Source organism: Garra rufa, chromosome 22 (assembly GCF_049309525.1).
Source record: "Garra rufa chromosome 22, GarRuf1.0, whole genome shotgun sequence".
Taxonomy (NCBI): domain Eukaryota; kingdom Metazoa; phylum Chordata; class Actinopteri; order Cypriniformes; family Cyprinidae; genus Garra; species Garra rufa.
This window is the reverse complement of record NC_133382.1, coordinates 33,017,616-33,040,049: the sequence shown is the minus strand read 5'-3', so window position 1 is coordinate 33,040,049 and position 22,434 is coordinate 33,017,616. Positions and strand designations below refer to the sequence as shown.

Genomic DNA, 22,434 nt, shown 5'->3' with positions numbered 1-22,434 from the left:
GTTCGTATCTTGGAATTCTGACTTTATTTCTCAGAATTACGAGTTTGTATCTTGGAATTCTGACTTTATTTCTTAATTGGTAGTTCATATCTTGGAATTCTGACTTTATTTCTCAGAATTGCGAGTTTGTATCTTGGAATTCTGACTATTTCCCAGAATTGTGAGTTCATATCTTGGAATTCTGACTTTATTTCTCAGAATTGCGAATTTGTATCTTGGAATTCTGACTATTTCCCAGAATTGTGAGTTCATATCTTGGAATTCTGACTTTATTTCTCAGAATTGTGAGTTCATATCTTGGAATTCTGACTTTATTTCTCAGAATTACGAGTTTGTATCTTGGAATTCTGACTATTTCCCAGAATTGTGAGTTCATATCTTGGAATTCTGACTTTATTTCTCAGAATTGTGAGTTCATATCTTGGAATTCTGACTTTATTTCTCAGAATTACGAGTTTGTATCTTGGAATTCTGACTATTTCCCAGAATTGTGAGTTCATATCTTGGAATTCTGACTTTATTTCTCAGAATTGCGAGTTTGTATCTTGGAATTCTGACTTTATTTCTCAGAATTGCGAGTTCGTATCTTGGAATTCTGACTTTATTTCTCAGAATTACGAGTTTGTATCTTGGAATTCTGACTTTATTTCTTAATTGGTAGTTCATATCTTGGAATTCTGACTTTATTTCTCAGAATTGCGAGTTTGTATCTTGGAATTCTGACTATTTCCCAGAATTGTGAGTTCATATCTTGGAATTCTGACTTTATTTCTCAGAATTGCGAGTTTGTATCTTGGAATTCTGACTATTTCCCAGAATTGTGAGTTCATATCTTGGAATTCTGACTTTATTTCTCAGAATTGCGAGTTTGTATCTTGGAATTCTGACTATTTCCCAGAATTGTGAGTTCATATCTTGGAATTCTGACTTTATTTCTCAGAATTGCGAGTTTGTATCTTGGAATTCTGACTATTTCCCAGAATTGTGAGTTCATATCTTGGAATTCTGACTTTATTTCTCAGAATTGCGAATTTGTATCTTGGAATTCTGACTTTCCCAGAATTGTGAGTTCATATCTTGGAATTCTGACTTTATTTCTCAGAATTGCGAGTTTGTATCTTGGAATTCTGACTATTTCCCAGAATTGTGAGTTCATATCTTGGAATTATGACTAATTCCCAGAATTGGTAGTTCGTATCTTGGAATTCTGACTTTATTTCTCAGAATTGCGAGTTTGTATCTTGGAATTCTGACTTTATTTCTCAGAATTGCGAGTTTGCATCTTGGAATTCTGACTTTATTTCTCAGAATTGCGAGTTTGTATCTTGGAATTCTGACTAATTCCCAGAATTATGAGTTCATATCTTGGAATTCTGACTTTATTTCCCAGAATTGTGAGTTTGTATCTTGGAATTCTGACTATTTCCCAGAATTGCGAGTTTGTATCTTGGAATTCTGACTAATTCCCAGAATTGTGAGTTCATATCTTGGAATTCTGACTATAATTAGCAGTGAATTAGCAGAGAATTGTTAGGGAAAAAGTCAGTTTTTTTTTTTATAATTTTTTTTTTCAGTGGTGGAAACTAACTTACGTGCTATTGTAATGTAGTTTAAAATCAGAATTTTTAGGTGGCAATTGAAAATCCCTTAGATGTAATTATATTTTTAATTGTTTTATAATATTATTTTTGGAACCTGGATTACCAAACCCCCCCCGGTTTCTTTGAATGAAAAGTTAAAAATAACTGCATTTATTTAAAATATAAGTCTCTCAGTAAATTTGTATATTTTTTTTTTTTTTTTTTTTTTTTTTTATAAATGTACATTTTTATTCAGCAAGGATTTGTTAAATTGCTAAAAAAAAGTGATAGTAAAGACTTATATTATTAGAAAAGATTTCTATTTTGAATAAATGCTGTTCTTTTTAACTTTTCATCAAAGAATCCTTGAAAAAAAAAAGTATCAGAGATTCCAAAAAAAATATTTGGCAGCACAACTGTTTCCAAAATGGATAATTCTAATAATAAATCATATACATTTTTAAAGCCATTTACATTTTAAAGCTGTTTACATTTCAATCTCAATGTCTTTGAGTTTTGGTTTTAGCTGTTTTTAGCTGCAGGTCTATTGTTGTGAACTCTTGTTCTCTGAGGCTATTGTTTTTAACAGGACCATCTTTGTGATGTAGTGAAATCATGGAGAAGAGGAACCTGCTTTGCTGAAACTGGCCATCACAAACTACAGCTTAACACCTGAAATTACATATGAATTGTTGATTCCCTTTTTAACCACTGCTTTGTGCAACCAGTAATAGAAGTAGGCTATAGGAGAAGCACATGTAGTTGCCTCTCGTAATAACAGTCGTCGAGTTGGGTGGGACCGTTTGGTTCTGGCAGCGTAGCTCAGTTTGTGTTGTGCTGTGTCATGAAATGAGAGTGTTGTCGGTCTCGAATTTACTGTGGGCTTGCACAGGCTGTTTTTAAACTAAAAAGCAGTTGACCTCTTCTGACCGTAGGGTGCTATTTTCTGGCTGCTGTCCTGAGGGTGTGAGGCCTAGTAATGGCTAGTAACACTTCAACGGGTTAGTCGTCTAACATGTTTGCATAATGTGATGTCACCCCTCACCATGACCTTTAAGAGAGGAATCTGTAAGCATATCGATTTTTCAGCGGTGTCACTGTTTGCTTCAGGGCTTTCAGAACTGGTTCTCCTAAAAAAAAAAAAAAAAAAAGAGTTAAGGTTTTTTTTTTGCGCTTTAGTAATTTAGCTTTCTGACAACCATACAAGGTGCTAAATTTAGTTAAAAATTTAGCTCCTTTTATGGTGTGGATATTTAAACAAACCTGTAACTCTATAGGACTGTGCATAGCTTGTCCCACACTTTTTGTGCTTTTCAAATACTCAACTTAGAAAAGTACAAATATACTTATTCCACTTAATTTAAATTATTATTTCCACCTGACAGATGATAAAACTATATATATATATATATATATATATATATATATATATATATACACACACACACACACACACACACACACACACACACACACACACACACATATATACACACACACACACACACACACACATATATACCCCTGGCAAATTCTGACTTAGTTACTTTTATTCAACCAGCAAGTTTTTTTTTTTTTTTTTTTTTTTTTGACCGGAAATGACACATGCTTTTCCCAACAGATAATAAGACGATTTCCAAGAGGCATCATTGTGGAAAAAAAATATTACTCACTCATCTTTTATTTACATTTGAAGAAAAAATTGTCATGTCCAAAATTATTCATACCCTTCTCAATAATCAATAGAAAAGCCTTTATTGGCTATTACAGCAGTCGTTGTCGTGCTAAAAATGTCCACTGGTGCCCAAGGCCAAGTTTCTATGCAAACTGCCTGATGTTGTTGTTGAGAATTTTGATGTATTGCTCCTTTTTTATGATGCCGTTTAATGTGATTAGGTTCCCACCACCATGTTTGACAGTGGGGGATGGTGTTCTTAGGTTTGAAGGCTTCTCCTTTTTTACGCCAAATGAAGGCTACATCATTGTGGCCAAACAATAAAATTTTAGTTTCATCTAACCATAAAACAGAAGACCAGAAGTCTTCTTCTTTGTCCAGATGAGCATTTGCAAAGGCCAAGCAGGCTTTTGTGTGCCTTATCTGGAGAAGTGGTGTCCTCCTTGTTCTGTGTCCGTGGAACCCAGTGGTGTGCAGGTCTGCCTTGAGATGTTGCCACCAGCAGAGCCCAGATTCATCAGGATGGCCTTGGTGGTGATCCTTGGATTCTTTTTTTACCTCTCTCACTATCCTCCTGGCCAGCACAGGTGTCACTTTTGGCTTCCGACCACGTCCTCTGAGATTTTTCACAGTGAGGAATGTCTTGTATTTTTTTAATAATACTTTGCACTGTAGCCACTGGAACCTCAAAACATTTAGATATGGTCTTTTAGTCCTTTCCTGACTTGTGAGCAGCCACAATGCGCAGCCGCAGGTCCTCAGTTAGCTCCTTTGTCTTAGCCATGACTGTCCACAAACCAACAGCAGAGAGCTTCTGTTGAGTTGATTAAAACAGCTGTTCCCAATGAATCAGGGTAATTAGGATGCTTTAGAGCAGCTTGGACTATTTGGAATGGTATAGAACTTTGGATTTTCCCATAGACTGTGACAGTTTGCAAAGGGTATGAATAATTTTGGACATGCCACTTTTTTTTTTCAAATGTAAATAAAAGCTGAGAAATATATATATATTTTTTTCCACAGTGATGCCTCTTGTACATCGTCTTATTATCTTTTGGGAGAAGCCTGTGTCATTTCCAGTTAAAAAAAAAAACTTGCTGGTTGAATAAAATTAACTGTTAGTCAGAATTTACCAGGGGTATGAAAAAAAAATATATATATATGTATGTGTATATATGTGTGTGTGTGTGTGTGTGTGTGTGTGTGTGTATATGTATATATATATATATATATATATATATATATATATATATACATACAGTATGTATACGCAGGGCTCTAGAGTGCGACCAATTTGGTCGCATGTGCGACCTAATTTCTCAATGGTGCGACTAAAAAAAATCAAAGGTTGCACCGGTGCGACTAGCCGTTCAAAGGGAAAAAACGAAACTCCTTCACTCTTAATGTCTCCCTGTTGCTCAACAACAGACACACATTAGACCCATATCGTGGTCTAAACCAATCAGAGATAAAGGACGGATCCCGCCCCCCCTCTGATTGTCCGTGGTCCAGATATTCCTGTGCGTGTGTGTACGTTTGAAAATGCATGTGATGCAGTCAGGATGTCTCTACATTGGCAAGCGTTTACAATGCCTCCTCCGCAAAAACACGGACTGGATCGCGGACTCCATTCATAAAAACCGAATTTACTATGGCGCGGAATGCCACGTAATACGCTGATTTCTGGAATGATAAATCAAAAGTTGGTCTGTCACTTAATTCAAATCGCGATATGGACTAGTGTCTATGAAAACTGAAAGGCAAAAAGACCGTTTAAAATGAATCCTGCATGTTCCATTCGCCTCTATGTATTAATGGTGGAGACGTGTATTTTTTTTAACTCCACGCGTATAGGCTACTGAAGCACGCGTGACGCTCCCGCTAATTTTTGGCATTTGCATCTCACATGAACAGATAAACTCAATCTCCAAACCTACGGTGTCACTTTTACTGTTTCATTTGAGAAAGCATCATATCATACTGTACACACAGAAACTTCACGGAAACCTGTCAAAATAAAAGTACGGTTTAACATGAAACAAAACAATATTAGTCCTGTATTACTTTTGTACAGTATAACGTAGGTGTTTATATATTCCTATTTATAAATCATATATATGTTTGCCAAAAATTAAAAAGGTTTATTTTTCATTTGATTAAAAATAAAAACATGTTTATGCTTTCATTTGATTATGAGAAAAATTAAAACAAGAATTTCGAAAATAAAATAAAAAAAACAATTTTAGAGCCCTATTGTTCAAAATGTTAAAATAGAGAGTTTTGGACTTATTTTTTCACTGAAATGTTTTCGTTATTACATAAAGTAGGGTAAAGTACTGGGGAAAAAATATGCTTCAAATAAAGAACTTTATATTGACCAGATTGTTAGTTAATCATTTACAAGTCAATATTGCCTATATGGACAGGGATTAAAAAATAAATAAAATAAAAAAGTAAAAAAAAAGTGAACTTGTAAAACTGTGGTGTTAAATGTGATGCGGTTGAAAATTTGGGTGCACCTAACTTTTGTGCTGGTGCACCTAAGAAAAAAAGTTAGGCGCACCAGTGCAACCAGTGCAAAAAGTTAGTCTAGAGCCCTGATACGTGTGTATGTATATAAGTGCTTTTACACTTTACAGTTTGATCTAGTCCTTGTTTAATATTAACTAAACAACATTTAATTCAAATGTTCATTTAATCTTTCATATTTGCCCATTTCTTTTAATGCCATTTATTAAACTCGTAAAAAAATAAAATAAACCTGAGTACTTGTAAAATTGAGTACCCGAATTGAATCGAGGAATCGTGACAGCCCTACAATAAATGAAATACTAATACATCTAACTGAAGTGAACATTTGTTTTTTAGCATGTATTTTTGACATTGAAACCTGACATTGAAAGTCACAGGACGACACATTGAAAAGTGTGCAGTTTTCGACATCATAAAATCCAAAGATCTATATGTAAAAATGTAGATTTGACTAGTTTTACTTGAAAATCATATAACTCTTTCATAGTTTGGTAATTCTTTCTATGCTTCAAACTTCATGTTTTAGAGCTGCAGTTTACTCAGTACTTCCTCTGCTAATGCACCATGTCATTTTATATTCCACTGCCATGAATCTGCCGTCTGTATGGTTGAGCTGATTACGCCAAGTGTTTTTTTGCTGGCTGCTTAGTTCCACATACCATTTCTCCTTAAAGTCTATGAATTCTCCACGCAGGACTCCTTCCTCTAATTTAGACGAGCTAGAGCCACTACTCCCACATCAATGCCCTCACATGCACCTCCGCCATAATTCCTCCCTGCAGGATTCAAAACAACAGCAGTTTATTTTTTCTACCTCTAATTAACTTGGGATTAGACGGATGGAGGTGTAATATTGATCTCTAAGAGCAAAATTCTCTGAAGCTGCTTCACGAAAGACTCCCAGTGATCAATGTGGTGTTCAGAGATTGTTTTGGGCATTCTGGCCTCTTTAGTTGTGAATGAATCGTGCCTTTTCTCCCGTCTTCAGCACTCCTGCTGAGAGTTTTCCCCCATAAAGCCAAGCTCACTCTTAAGTAGAAGACCTCCTACTTTACCATTGTCCCTTAAGCTAAGCTTTACAGACTCTCTCTCTTTTTTTTGTTTGGTTTGGTTTGGCGACTGGTTCCTTCATGGTCCTGTAATCCTTGGATTCCTGGTCCTAAAAATAAGGAAAGGGGAGCTCTTTTCCTTCTGTGGAAGCGTTTGTAGCACATGCTTGATGACTAAACGTTCTTGGCTAATAATGGCGATAATCACAGAAATATGTGTCTGAGTGGGTCAGCTGACTCACTGGGAAGGTTATGTTTGGAAAGGATTGATTGGGGCTGGGAAAAAGGCCCCTTTTCCTGTTGATATGCTGATGTGATTAGCCTGGAGAAAGTGTGATAAATTATGAGGGAATTCTTGTCTAGACTCGCTCTCAGGGGAGTTCTAGTGTGAAGTGACGTTAATGCTACCTGGATATGTCACTCTAAATGCAGCTCTTACTGTCAATAATCAATGACGTAGACTCTGACTCAGTGTTTGTTTTCTTCTTTTTTTCCTGGCTGCATCCTGGTAGTCTTAATTTTTTTCTTAGAAATTTGTCTTTGCTTGCTGATATGTATGTGTGTGTTATGCATACACACACTTGCATATTAAACATTAGGACTACTTCCCTTTATTAACATATACAATGGTAACAATTACTGCAAAATTTCAGTTTTTTTTGGGTGGGGGGGGGGTATTGTGCATGCAAGCTAAGTTCAATATTTTGTGGTTAGAAAGTTTTTTTTCTCACGCACAAAGTCTGCTCATAATTGATTAAAAGTGTTGTAAAAACTGTAATATTCTGATTGGACTGGAGAAAATATATTATTTTCATAATTTTAATCGATTCTCAGTTTCACAACCATATTGATTCTCAAATCCCAAGAACTGATTAGTCTAACCTGTTTTTAGTTAATGAATGGAAAAAGTAGAGCACCTCCCATCTGATAAATCACAATAAGCTTTTTGCTTTACTTTTGATATCAAAGAGTCTTATTTCAAATTCTGTCCATTTTATTACAGGATTCAAACAATAAATGCCATTTTGGTGCTGTTTAACGTGGCGTGAGAGATTGCTGTGGCACCTCAGTTCAAGAGAAGCGGTAATGAGGTTTCAGCACGAAACAAACTTTAAAGATATGTTAAAAGAAAGTTCAACTTACTAAAATCCATATCCTGTCTCATGTAATCACTCAATCAGTTTTTCAATCACTGAAAGATGTCAATATAACAGCTTCTAAACAATATTACATACACATTTACCTCAGAAAAAACATATTTGGTTATCATAAACTCATTAGTTAGCTAGAAAAATAAACTATAGAGAGGAGCGTTGCACTAAATATATGCATCATAACATATTCATTATAATTTTTACTGTTCTTCAATATTTAATTTATGTTTGAATAAATTCAAGGTTTTATGAGAGCCACTACTGAATGTTTATATTTTAAAAAAACGAGTTGGACTAGAAATATAATTATGTAATTGTAAACTTCATATTATAACTTAATTATAAAACTTTAATTGAGTGTAATTAAAGTGTTTGTATACAAATCAGTTCATTTTAACCCCCAATATTAGAATGTAATACCAGCTGATTGTCGTGTACATTTTACAGCATTATTTGAGAGATTTCTTGTTTCCCCTTGAGAAAATTTGCAGTTTACTGTACTGCATATATCCACAATAATCAATATTGAAGCTAATCAAATCGTAATCAAATCAGGCTTGTGAATAGAAATGGCATTTAATCATGAAATTTGTGTCAATACCCAGCACTATGAGATTACCATCTAAAATAACTTTTCTATTTTAATATATTTTAATGCTGTTTATTCTTTTGATGGCACAGCTGCATTTTAAGCAGATTTGTTGCTCAAGAAACATTTGTTATTATGAATGCTAAAAACTGTTTTTGTGGAAACTGTTTCTGAAACAAAGTAAAAAAATTGCATTTATTTGAAAAATAAATATTTTGTAACATTACAAATATATTTACTATCACTTTTGATTTGAAGTATTAATTTCTAAGTTAAAGTATTAATTTCTTTAAAAAAACAAACAAACACTGGCCTCAAAGAGGTCAACTATTTTTCCAAAATTCTGTTTTATTTTTATCCAAATTTAGTTTTTTTCCATTTCAGTTTTTTCTGGATTCTGTCTTTTTTTCAGTTTTAATGGTTATATATAATTTTATTAATCAAAAAGCTTGTCTAATTAATTGAACACACATTGAAATCATTATTACATTTTAACAGCAATTTATGAAAAGTTTAACAAAAGCTTTTTTTTTTTTTGCCAATTTCTATGTTGTCCATTTAATTTTTGAATTCCATTTTAATGGTTTCATTAAATTTTAATAATCAAAAGCATCTCTAATTAGTGGATTTTATTAAAATATTATTTTTATTAATTTTTTTTTTTCAGTGATGCAGTGTTGTTTATTACTGGATTCCGGGATTCTGTCCACATTTTCCACATTGTGGCAATCATAGGACCCTAGCATTGTGCCATAAAACTGTGGTTACTTTATATTAGCTGATAACTGAACCTATTTGTTCAACCAGTTGATAATTATACCTAAAGGGAAAGCTGGGTTGTGCTTGCATGTGCAAATTTCTGTTCTGAGTAGTTACTGTTGTAGGTGATAATGTATTGGACTTTCTTTCTTACAACACACTTTATTAACAAGCCACATGGTTTGAGGTATGAACAATATCTGTAGCACAAACATTTTGGGCTAAGTTTTGTGCTTACATTTAATGCACAAGTTATAATAATTATGTTGGCGTTGGTTACCATAGTTAATGGAGCAAAATAGCCAGTGGCGACTTTCTGTTTCTACCCACAACAAATGCAAACCATTTCAAGCTTCAGGTGAGAGAAACTGCTGTCCATTTACAGGTTATTGTGTATTGTTATAGTCTGAGTGGTCTCTTTAATGGAAAGCAGGTAGCACCGCTCCTTTCTCTGTCCGTTTGAAAGAGGCTCTTTCTGACTCTGCTTCCCTAGAGCAACAGGTGTTTTCATCAGGTGCTGTTTGCTCAGATGAGGGGAGGGCCTGTAATAGTGTTCAGCTCTGAACAAAAGCTGCTTCAGTCAGGACTGCAGAGATCCGCAATCTCCCTGCGGGGGCTGGGCAGAGAGACAGAGCGAAAGAGAGGAATCAGGGGTGGCGAGGGGGGTGTAGTTTCACTCAAACAGCCCACAACCCCTTCCTTGGAATTCCTGATCCTATCAGATACATTGTTTTTCTTTTCTTTTTTTTGCTGGAATACACACATAATCCCTTTGCAAAGTCTGTTTGAGTTGTGCAACCTTTACAGTGCTTCAGTTTGTGTCTTTTTGAAGGAATAGTTCTCAAAATTAAAAATGGTCACTGTCATGTCATTCCTAACTTGTATGAATTTGTTGCATGAAACACAGAAGATGGAAAATGCTTTTTTGCATATGAATGGTGACCGCAGCTGTTAAGAACTATACATTTTAGCAGAACACATCACATTAAGTCTTGATTATTCCTTTTTGTTGTTTTCATTGCTATTCATAGGTTTAATGTTTTACATGAATGGTTTTGTTTTTGTTTGAAAAGCCTCAGATTAACCCTGTACCCTATCTTGTCTTGTTAGGTGGCTGAGGAGAAAGCGTGAGAGAGGGCAGCGTGAGGTCCCTGCTCGTCCAGGGACGATGAAGAGGTTTAGGCGTCATGGGCATGAGTCTCAGAGGGACAAGCACAAACAGGATCTCTATCAGTTCAACAAGGTGATCAAGCCCGCATCTTCTGTAGGAAGTTTGTTTTGCTGTTACACATACACAAGACTGCTTTTGTGCTATTTTTATAGGAGCGCTCTTGCTGACTGTTTTTGAGTTGTAGTTACTAAACTAATTTTCTGGCATTTAATGTATATTTTTGTCAACATTTGCCATTTTAATTTGCCATTTTGATAGGACTGCACAATTTGGCGAAAGCATTTGTGATTTCAATATTACTATAATAATATTTAATATTTAAATATATTTAATATTTTAAATATTTAATATTGCACTGTAAAAAAAAAAAAAGAGTATTTAAGAAAAATAATATAAAAAAATTATGTTTTAGTTAGGGCTGTCAAAATTAACGCGTTAATAACTCGTTAACGCAAATTCATTTTAACGGCACTAATTTTATTAACACGCGATTAACGCAGCGTGCATTTTCTGTTTGACCCACTACCTAGCAGTTAAAGAAATAGATGCACAATGTTGCCAACCTAGCGAAAAGTGGCTAGCAACAATACATAAACACATAATTGGACAAACCTAATATAGTTTCTGAGGCTCTCCGGTTTTGCAGAATGAGCGTGAGGTCTCCCAATGCGCACGCACCTCCCTCTCTTTATATCTGCGTCTGCTCTGTTCAGCGAGCGGCAGAGGAGCAGCGCTTTCAGTTAAACCAGATATTATGTTGCTTCCAGTGCTTGAAGTGGGCCGGTACGCAGGCACGTCTGTATTTTATCCTTTTGCGTACTTGCGTACCGGCACTTCTGCCATATTTAATGAATGCAAGCGGAGTCGGTCTACGTTATTGGTGCTGTGGGGTTGATGCGTAAAGCCACATACGAGTATGCACGCGAAAACGGCGTATTAAATGCACGTCAAACACATGCATAATTGCATATCATATGCACGTCAAAGTTAATTTCAGCTTATTAATAGCACGCCAAATAGAAACAGAAAATCGTGCTAGTGCGCATTTTCATGAGACCAGGCTCTCGAATCAGTACATTATAACGAAAACAATACATTAAAAAAATAAAAGAAGCAGGTTTTTGGGATCACATAACTTTAAACGGGTAAACTCCTAAAAAGTCAAAGGATCATGTAAGCATTCAAACAGGAAGTTAAAAACAACGATAATAGTGCAGAGAATAGTGACTTATGTCCAGATGCCTGTAAATTATTCTTTTCAGCGATTGAGTCATGATAATAATTCAGGATTTTTTTCAGTCATTATTTCATATTACTTTGGTTGTCTGATAACAGAAATACTAAATTATAACAATGGAAACAGTTTTGTTGAGAACTTGGCTGCATCAAATGACAGTATGTGGGCACCGAGAGGCAAACAAATGTAATAATAAATAGAGGTCGACCGATATTGGTTTTTACCGATACCGATAGCTAGGTTGGACCACACTGGCCGATACCGATTAATTAACCGATAGTTTTTGAAAATGGATACTGAACGGCAACTAAAATAGTAATCTACTATTTAAAAAAAAAATACTAAACCATACTTTGTAAATACAAATATTAATATTAATTATATGTTGATCATTACAGTTATTTCATAGTTCATTAATGTTAACAAAATAAACTTCAAAATGTAACAATATTACAGAAAATGTTGAAATTAACAGACTCTAACAAGGAACAACACTTCTATTACAGCTTTCATCAATCTTAGTTGATGTTACAAATGGGCTCATTGAATCTTTACATTTTAACAATATGTAAAATTGCAGGTTTTATGCCTTTTTGTTTATATTTGGAATCTCTTTAGGCCTACTGGCATCTTAAATTAAGATTCAATTTAATTAAAATTTTCAATATCAACTAAATATAACCATGCGTCACATTCTCAGTTTTCAATATTACTGCACATGGCTAAATTTTCATTTACATTTTATATCTAATTGATTTTCCCTTTATATAAGCAGGCTACTTTTTTAAACAATTACTTATTTAAAATAAGTGTTCTTTTTTCTTTATCATTTGATTATTACTGATGAGATCGTAGACAGTAGCTTCTTTAACAGGCTGCATTAAAACGAATGCACAGATCTACTTCGATATATCAAATGTTTTGTCCTGCTCTAAAAACATAACTGACTGTAGGCTACTGTACATAAGTTTCGTATAAAAGTATTCGAAAATGCAAGTGCATTTAACCGCATCCGCAATCGAGCTTTTTAGGACGAACAAACCCAAAGCACAAGTGAAAGTCTGTCAGTGCGCGAGTTTTGTGCATCTAATAGTACTGCATTACAAACGGCAGAAATGAAGGCATATGTAAAGTAAAAAACTGCGGTTGAAAGTTCACACTGTCAAACAATGCACATGTAGCTCACAGTGCAAATCCTGTGCAATGAAGCCCGCCGCGTCTCTAGCGCGCGCACGTGCCATTTGCGAGGAAAACACACGCTCATTGAAGAGAGGATTGAGATGCATCCGAGAATCCTTTTTTTTACCCACCCTTAATGAAACCAGACAAAAGTGCAGCGCTGCGTTAACGGATAACTTGCAGGTATCACACACACACAGGACACGTTGTGTAGTTCAAGCAGAAATCTATTTATTTAATCAACAAACGGGCAAATGTTTACTTCAAGAATGATAAAAAAGCGGCAAAGGTTAGATTAAAGAACAGATCAAACGGAGAGAGAAAGTGCGATCTATATCGTCAATTGCAGCCATTTCAGAAACAATTTCTTTTCTGTTTTACATTTGTTTAAATATTATTTGTTTTGTTTCAGTTTAATATATTAATTACAGAGAAGTTTGTGTAATTTGTAAATGTCATAAAGGACGTGGTATGAATTGGACGGCAATATGCCGGGAGAATTTGAGAGGGTCAGACACAATTTTTGACCACTTGGTACGTTTTTATTTGTGGAAAATCCCTTCTTAAACTAAATTCGTTTTGTATAATTTTTATCTTAATTTTTAATAGATATTTTTGTTGATCAGTTATTAAAATAAAATAAGAACAGGAAAATGGCATTGTAAAATAAAGTGCATAACTACCATGCTTCCGCTGCCTGACGAAAAGGCTAAAACATAAATTATAGCTCTATATGAAGCATACAGACATTATGAGAGCTACAGAAATAAAAAATATATTTTGCTCAATCTTCCAGCCCAGGGTCAAGTCTTTATGAACATTAACAATGATTTGGGACAGATCTGTAATCTGTAAAACTATGGCGAGCTGTGACTCGGGAGGATTCTGTCGGCTGAATGAACACAGTTTGCTTTCTCACGTCACGTCTTTAAATCTGCAACTTTGCTGGCTAAGAATATGGCCAGCTGGATATAAATCAATACAAATATATGGTAACAATCCTGACATTAAACATTGGTCTGGGGCTTAACCTCTCATACTCTATGACAGCGGAGCAGAGCGTGAGCCGCTTCAGCAAAGAACGCAACCCGGAAAAACTATCGCAAGGGTTGCAAAACCGATACATCGGTCGACCTCTAATAATAAATGTACATTTTGCATGTTCAGAAGAAGTGAGCTGCCCTGTCCTGCAAATAATGTAAACAGGCTTGTGTAAGTAAATTGCTCAGTGCAAAGAAAGAGAAGTAATGGGAACCGGGTATTTCTATGTTCTTTTTTTTTTTCCATGTGTCGAATAGACATGAACAAGTTATTTGAAAAACATCTATGCCCTTTGAAACATGTCTAGTCTTCATGCTCTATGCCGAGTATGGTTTCACTGATAATAAACACATATTTGCTTAAAGCATCCATATTTGTCCACGCCAATGTTGATTAGAGTATTAAAAACTTTAAAAAGTATTAATTTCAGGTACATTTAGAACAGATAAAAATGTGCGATTTATCGCGAGTTAACTCATGACAACCATGTGATTAATCGCGATTAAAAAAAATTAATCGATTGACAGCCCTAGTTTTAGTACAACTAGAAAATTTGGATCAGTAAGATTTTTTTGTTTTTTTAAAGAAGTCTTTTCTGCTGGTAAAGGCTGCGTTTATTTGATTAAAAATACAGAAAAAACTGTAATATTGTGAAATATTATTGCAATTTAAGATAGTGGTTTTCTATTTTAATATACTTTAAAATATAATTTGTTCCTTTAATGCAAAGCTGAATTTTCAGCAGCCATTGTATATTTTAGTACAACTCTATTTTAATATACTTTAAAATATGATTTATTTTTGTGATGCAAAGCCACATTTTCAGCATCACTACTTCAGTCTTCAGTTTCAAATGATCCTTAAGAAATTGTGTGTAATTTTTTTTTAAATCTGTGAATAAAAACGTTACAAAAACAGCATCTGTTTAAAATGGATATCTTATGTAACAATATACACTACTGTTCAAAGTTTGTGGTCTGTAAATGTTTTTCTTTTTGTAAAAATTAGTATTTTTATTCAGCAAGGATATTTTAAATTGATAAAAAGTGATAGTAAAGCCTTGTATTGTTAGAAACGATTTCTATTTTGAATAAATGCTGCCATTTTTAACTTATTCATTAAAGAATCCTGAAAAAAAGTGTCACAGGTTCCAAAAAATATTAAGCATTAATAAATTAGAAAATTAGAATGATTTTTGAGGGATTATATTAAGGAAGGCCTTAAAGCTTTTCTATTGTCAACAGCCAGTTTATAAGCACTTGTTACAAGTTTGGGAAGCTGGCTGGTGCAAGTTGCATTCCCAAATGCATGTTTTAAGTGACCCAAACTCAGAGCAAAGTTTGTTTGGAGCAGCATTTACTGTAAACGTAGATACTCTGAGACGCTGAAAACATTGGATCAAGAGCTGCTCGCGTATAAAAGAACACATTGCCGTTTTTCACTCTGAAACACACAGTGCATGTATTAATTTTTTATTAAATCTCAGCCTTTCTGATTTGATAATTGCACTAAACCATAATGCAATTTCTGTGTGATTTTTAATTTAATCATGCAGCCCTACAATTTGGGTGGATTTTTTTTCTCTTGAGCTCATTGCAATATAATACAGAACTGCGTTCCTTGTGAAGGATGCATGCAATCATGCTGCCTTATAATTTGCCCAAAATGAGCAATCTTTAAATGCAGCATAATTGTACATTTTCCATCTGGGAACAGACTTTGAAACAGTATGACTTTAAAATATAAGCTGCCCGTATAGTCAGCATATACCAGAGCCACTGTATATAATATATCACTTCACACTCTCATTTCTCTCCTCTCTGCTTTAGACTGTAGAACATGGCTTCCCCCATCAGCCCAGCGCTCTGGGTTTCAGCCCCAGCCTGGAGCTCCTGGCCATTGGTACCAGATCAGGAGCGATCAAACTGTATCCTTCACCAAACAGAAGACATTTTCACACTTTGGGTTATTTGATCTGTGTATAACGTAACTCTTGACTAGAATGATCACATTCCATTCCCGTGTCTCTGAATCCCGAGGGCAGAGTGACTACAATGTGATGCCATGTTAATGTCCTGAGATTTCCTGTAGCTCATCTCATGGTTGTTCTAGTGGCTCAATGGTACACACCCATCTTACAGGTATTTTAAAAGGTGGAACAGTTTATATTAGTAAGTAGCGCTGAGAACATTTTTTCCCATACTATTGCGTAATTTTCTCTGTTAGTCATTTACAGAAGAGGAAATAGAAATGAATAACTGTTATGTAGCCTGATATTTAAAAGTTTAGTTTTTTGTACTTTTATTTAAAAACACAATAGATTTTTTTTTTTTTTTGCTAAACCACAAAATACAAGGTGCTGTGTGAACGGTTGCCATATCTTTCCTTAACCAGTTCTCAGGTACGGAACTCCAGGTGTGGAGTTCATGGGACTTCACGACGAGAATGCGGCAGTTACACAGGTGCACTTCCTGCCAAACCAGGTAATACCAATCCTTCGATCCTGGTGCCTTTTGATCTCACCTGGATTTTTTTTTTTTTTTTTTTTTTTTTTTCTCCTCCATGTTAATTCCATTCCATTCTATCTGTGGGATTCGGTATTCAGTGAATCATCAGTGGTTTTGGGCGAGGTTGTTAAAAAAAGTTAAACACAAAGCAATCTTTTCATGATATGCATTGATTAAAATTGGGGTGGTGTATCAGTAAAATATTATGCAATATTATGAGTTTATTTTACATAACATTAGCTGCACATAAAAAGTGATGGATGGATAGATATATTTTTTTATTATACACTACCAGTCAAAAGTTTTTGAACTGTAAGATTTTTTTGTTTAAAGAATTCTCTTTTGCTTACAAAGCCTGCATTTATTTGATTAAAACTTATTTTAAAATCTAAGTTATTCCTGTGATCAAAGCTAAATTTTCAGCTTCTTTACTCCAGTCTTTAGTGTCACATGATCCTTCAGAAATCAGTTCAGACAAACAACATTTGTCTGAAATAGAAATCTTTTGTAACATTACAAATGTCTTTATCATCACTTTTGATCAATTTAAAGCACCCTTGCTAAATTGCAGTATTAAATTCTATAATTTCTTTCCAAAAAATAAAAAAAATATATATTGAGTTTATAAATTGTGTGGTGTATAGTGTTACAAAAGCTTTTTATTTCAGATAAATGCTGATCTTTGGATCTTTCTATTCATCTAAGAATCTTGAAAAAATAAACTCAACTGTTTTAAATATTGATATTAATATTAAATGTTTTTGAACAGCAAATCAGCATATTAGAATGATTTCTAAAGGATCATGTGACACTGAAGACTGGAGTAATGATGCTGCAAATTTAGCTTTGATCCCAGGAATAAATTACATTTTAAAATACATTCAAATAGAAAACAGTTTTTTCAAATAGTAAAAATATTTCAAATTGTTGCTGTTTTGGTTGTACATTAGATCAAATAAATGCAGGCTTGCATAGTTTTGGTGACTTAGTAAGCAGAAGCGTAATAAAAAAAATTTAAAAAATTTAAAAAAACTTGTGGTGGTGTAATCTATAGTAATATAAATTTTCAGATAATCCCCAATTTTCTCTTAATAGATAAATAGATTAAGTCAATTTTGATATTATATCTCTTTTTTTTTTTTTTTTGCAGGTGGAGTTGGTAACATTACTGGATGACAACAGTCTGCACATGTGGACACTTCGGGCCCATAACAGCATGTCCGAGCTGCTTGAGATAGGACGTTTTACTCTCTCTGGTCCACCTGGGTGAGTCAAAAACACACCTACAGACTCACCTCAGTCTAATATTATCATGCTTAGAGATTTTGAACCTGCTGGGATGCTCATGCACACACACCCAAATAATGAGACATGAGCACTGACTCACACTGACCCAGACGTGACTGATACTCACTTGTTCTCTGAATCCATACATAAATGTACACACACACAGTCAGCTGACATCCATGATTCAAAGTAGCTTTTTGCAGCCTGTGATGTCATATCCTGTCCTCCAATGAATGATATTTTGATCTCTTGGGCTGCATCTGAAATCGCATACTCATGTTTTAGCGTGTTTTAATGGGTTAGTTCACCCAGAAATGAAAATTCTGTCATTTAATTACTCACCCACGTCATTCTAAACCTGTAAGACCTTTGTTCATTTGTTCATTTGTTCATTTTCCAGATCAGAAATTAAGATTTTTTTTTAATATTTTCTGACTCTGCTGCACAGACAGCAAATCAACAGAAATATTTAATGTACCTGAAAGGTAGTAAGGACATTGTTAAAATATCGTCTTAGGCGTAAAACGTTTGTTGCATTGCTGTGCAGGGTCAGAAAGCTGGCAGATTTAATCAAAAATATCTTAATTTGTGTTCCGAAGATGAACGAAGGTCTTGCGTGTTTGGAATGACATGAGTGTGAGCAGTGATTTAATTGTTTTGGTGAACTAACCCTTTAATCCATTATACTGTTTAAAATGTATAGCAGATATAAAGTAGATAACCCAATAATAGTAAGCCAGAGAACCAATGTTTAAAAATATCAGTAGTGCTTTAATTTTGACCCCCTTGTGATGTGAACATTGACAGTGCTCCTCCCAGCGTGACACGGGTCACAGCGGTCCTGGCACATTCATCGGGTGAGCTGATGCTGCTGGGCACGGAGGGAGGACACGTGTTTGTTGTGGAAGTGCCAGGCTTCAGAGAGCTGGAGGAGAACAACATCAGTGTGGAGGACGTACAGAACAAGTCAGACATCATATTGATTTGATTTATGAATATATGCAAAGTCCAGAACAGCTGTTACAAATTCTGGCAAATACAACCATTCTTTCATTAATATGTAATATTTTTTTTTATAAAGAATACACAGCTGGAGTTAAAGTATGGAAGCCTGTTTCCACCACTGAATAAAAAATAAAAAAGGTTATTGAGACTTATTATCTTACAATTCTGACTTGTTTTACAGAATTGTGTGATACAAAATCTCAATTGTGACTTTTTTTTCTCAGAAATGCATGATATAAACTCACAATTTTAAGAGATTCAGAATTTCGAGATATAAACTTGCAATTCTGAGAAAAAAAGTTACAATTGTGAGTTTATATTTCGCAGTTCTGACTTTGTAGCTATACCCCGGTTTCACAGACTAGGCTTATGCCTACTCCCAAACTAAATTGTAAGTCTGAGCTGTTTCAACTTGCACTGACTGATCTTAAAATATATCAGTGCCTTTGTTTTGTCTTAAGATGCACACCAGTAATGTTTTTTTTCTAAGGCAGGTTTCTAAAATTTACTTGAATGTCTTAATTGAACTATGGCCTAATCGTGGCTTAGTCTAAGCCCTGTCTGTAAAACCAGGCTTTTAACTTGCAATTGTGAGTTTATATCACAGTTTAGACTATTAAAGTCATTGTGAGTTATTATCACTGCTGACTAATAAAAAAGGGGAGGAAAAGTCAGAATTACAAAATGTAAACTCGCAATTGCAAGAAAAAAAAAATCATAATTGTGAGAGAAGTCGTCTGTTACCTTTTTTTATTCAGTGGTGGAAACAGGCTTCTATATTAAAGGGATTAGTTTACCCCAAAACAAAAATTCTATCATGTGCTTAGCCTCATCCCAATCCTGTATGAGTTTCTTTCTCCTGTTGAACAAAAAAGAAGATATTTTAAAAGTTGTTGGTAACCAAACAGTTGCTGGTAGTCATTGACTTCCATAGTATTTTTTTTCCATACTAAGAAAGTCAATGGCTACCAGCAACTTGCTTTAAAATATCTTTTGTGTTCAGCAGAAAAAAAAGAAACTCATACTGGATTGGAACAATGTGAGGGTGTGAGAGTTTTCATTTTTGGTTGGACTTTCCCTTTAAATGTTGGGTTTGTACCTATTATAGTACATGCATCTTAAAAGTGTCTGATGAAACAATATAAAATGCCATACATGTTTTGCAAGATAACGTTAATGTTTAATGATAAATATTTGGTCACTTTGGTACATGTGAACACTGTATTTAAAAGCAAGAATTTAAGATTGACAAATTTAATAATCTTATCTTTAACCAGTGCCCATAAGTTCTAAATTCTCTCAATTCATTTTGCCTGTGTACAAATAGAGTGTACATTCTTTAAATACTTTCAGTAGAATGGTATTATGCAACAGTTTCACATGCCATCTGTTACAGTTACTCTTTGTGATCGCTAAACTGTTCACCGCTACCTTTTCGCAGAATTCCAGAGGATTACGTTGGCCGCAGGAATCTGGAGTGTGTTGAGGCTCTACATGAGAACCCGCTCAACCCACGGCAGGTGCTGATCGGCTACAGCCGAGGTCTGATGGTGCTGTGGGATCTGGACCGACGGCGTCCCATCCAACACTTTCTTGGCACACAGGTAGCATATACTACAATGTTGTCACTTGAAGGGGTCACTGGAAGCCCAGTTTCCAAGTTAATATGTTGCTTTAGAGTCTTAATGAAGTCTATAACATACTTTGGTTAATTTCTCAATGGTAGTGCAAAACAACACCCATTTTACCTTGTCAAAAACAGCTCTGTTCACGGCAACCTTTTTAGGTGCATGTCCTTTTTAATGCTTACCCTGACACTCTCTTCCGTGAGGTGACAAGAAATTCTCTAAGAGACTGTAAACTTCAGCCACATTGGTCGTGGAATTTGCTAACTAGCATATTATTAGAAAACACAGTTTTCAAAGATTCATAAAAAAAACACATTCACTTCTGTTGGTGAAGCAGGATCACAAATGATTTGCGTGAACATGGACTCATTTAGGTAGATCGGGGGCGCATTCCCTTCAAAAACAAAAGTAATCCACTGCGTCTTCAGTGGCTCAGATGTCGGGAGTAAATGACGACTGCTATGTTTATTATTACATCAAGCGACAAAACACCTCAATTGCTTAGAAGGCATTCTTGCCTACTCCTGCTCCGACGTTGAAACAATGGCAGACAGTTTACAGCTCACTCAGGGCGAGTTTATGCTAAAACGCCAGTGTCCGTCAACAAACGTAGGAGAGGCCTGCCAAAACTACGTCATCCTGCCAAGAATCTGTGAATGGCTTGATCTGAGATAGTGCTTGTGATTTATAGGAATTAAAAAAAAAAAAACACTCAGTGGATTTTTAGCATTATCGGGTGGATGTGTACACACTGCTAAGACACATTTCAGTTTAAACAACTTTTAAAGGTGAATTTTGCATCCGTTGACCCCTTTTAAGCTCTGAACATCAAAACAAGGCTTGTAATGGTTTCTTTTTGTGTTCTCTGCAGCAACTGGAGAGTGTTTGGTGGATGGAAGACGGTGCAAACATACTCAGTTCTCATAGTGATGGGAGTTACTGCCAATGGACGGTGACCGGCGAGGATCCTCAGACGGAGCCTGAGAAACAGGAGACGCCGTATGGTGAGACCACATTACCGGAATGACTTTTGTTTTCGGTTGCAACTGTTAACATGCTCCAAAATCTACACTGCGCTTAAAATTGTGTACATTCGCCTAATATACTATGTTTAAAGGGATAGTTCATCCAAAAATGAAAATTCTGTTATTAATTACTCACCTTCTACTCACAGTTACGAGCTGTCTGTTCTTTCTTCCTTTAATGAACAATATTTCCACACAGGTGCCTTCCCCTGCAAGGCCATATCCAAAATTATACAGCTGCCATCAAAACAAGGGTGAGTATATTCTTTATTAGACAGTACTGTAAGTGTTCACTCGCTGATGCTGAGACAGGTGTGTTTGCTTGTGGTGTCATTAACCCAGAGTGCTTCACTATGACCCACACCGTCTGGCTAATATTTAATCTTTCCATTGACATTCATATGTTCTGCTGTAAGATCATCTTATTTTTCTTTTACTACTAATCTCTAGCCTATTTTATCATACTGTTCCTTTAATTTCCCTGTTCCTGTCTCCCTTTCTTCGAAATATTTGAAACCCCAGATTTAAAAAGTTTTGAAAGAGCCAAAGGATGTTTGTCATTTAGTAAACACTTCCATCTTCTATCCTCTCGTCTCCCAGTCCCCCATTCCTCATCTTTAGCGGAGGGATGCCGAGAGCCAGTTACGGGGACAGACACTGCATCTCCGTCATCCACAGTAAAACCCATGAGGCGCTGGATTTTACCTCACGCATTATTGACTTCTTCGTCATCCGCGAGGGAGAGAACCACAGAGGTAGAGAGAGATGCTTCCAAACACACAGTTCTGGTTCCTTTACATGGTTTCTTCCACATTTACTTTTAAGGGATAGTTCAACAAAAATGAAAATTGTGTCAATAATTACTTGCCCACATGTCGTTCCAAACCTGTAAGACCTATACTCCTCTTTGGAACACAAATTAAGATATTTTTGATGAAATCTGAGAGCTTTCTGACCCAGCATAGACAGCAACGCATCTACCACATTCAAAGCCCAGAAAAGTAGTAAGGACATCA

At 35.3% G+C, this 22,434-nt stretch overlaps 1 protein-coding gene across 2 annotated transcripts in view; it reads left to right on the top strand.

Annotated features, from left to right (window-relative positions):
* The window catches only part of LOC141297686 (LLGL scribble cell polarity complex component 2), a 47,750-nt gene that overhangs the window by 10,933 nt on the left and 14,383 nt on the right, over positions 1-22,434 (top strand). For both annotated transcript variants that reach the window (XM_073828128.1, XM_073828127.1), the window contains exons 2-10: positions 10,449-10,581; positions 15,796-15,893; positions 16,368-16,449; positions 17,624-17,739; positions 18,568-18,726; positions 20,207-20,369; positions 21,265-21,397; positions 21,618-21,672; positions 22,019-22,173. In XM_073828128.1, the coding sequence (XP_073684229.1) occupies positions 10,507-10,581; positions 15,796-15,893; positions 16,368-16,449; positions 17,624-17,739; positions 18,568-18,726; positions 20,207-20,369; positions 21,265-21,397; positions 21,618-21,672; positions 22,019-22,173 (1,036 nt within the window). In that variant the 5' untranslated portion in view covers positions 10,449-10,506. The remainder of the gene's footprint in view (positions 1-10,448; positions 10,582-15,795; positions 15,894-16,367; positions 16,450-17,623; positions 17,740-18,567; positions 18,727-20,206; positions 20,370-21,264; positions 21,398-21,617; positions 21,673-22,018; positions 22,174-22,434) is intronic.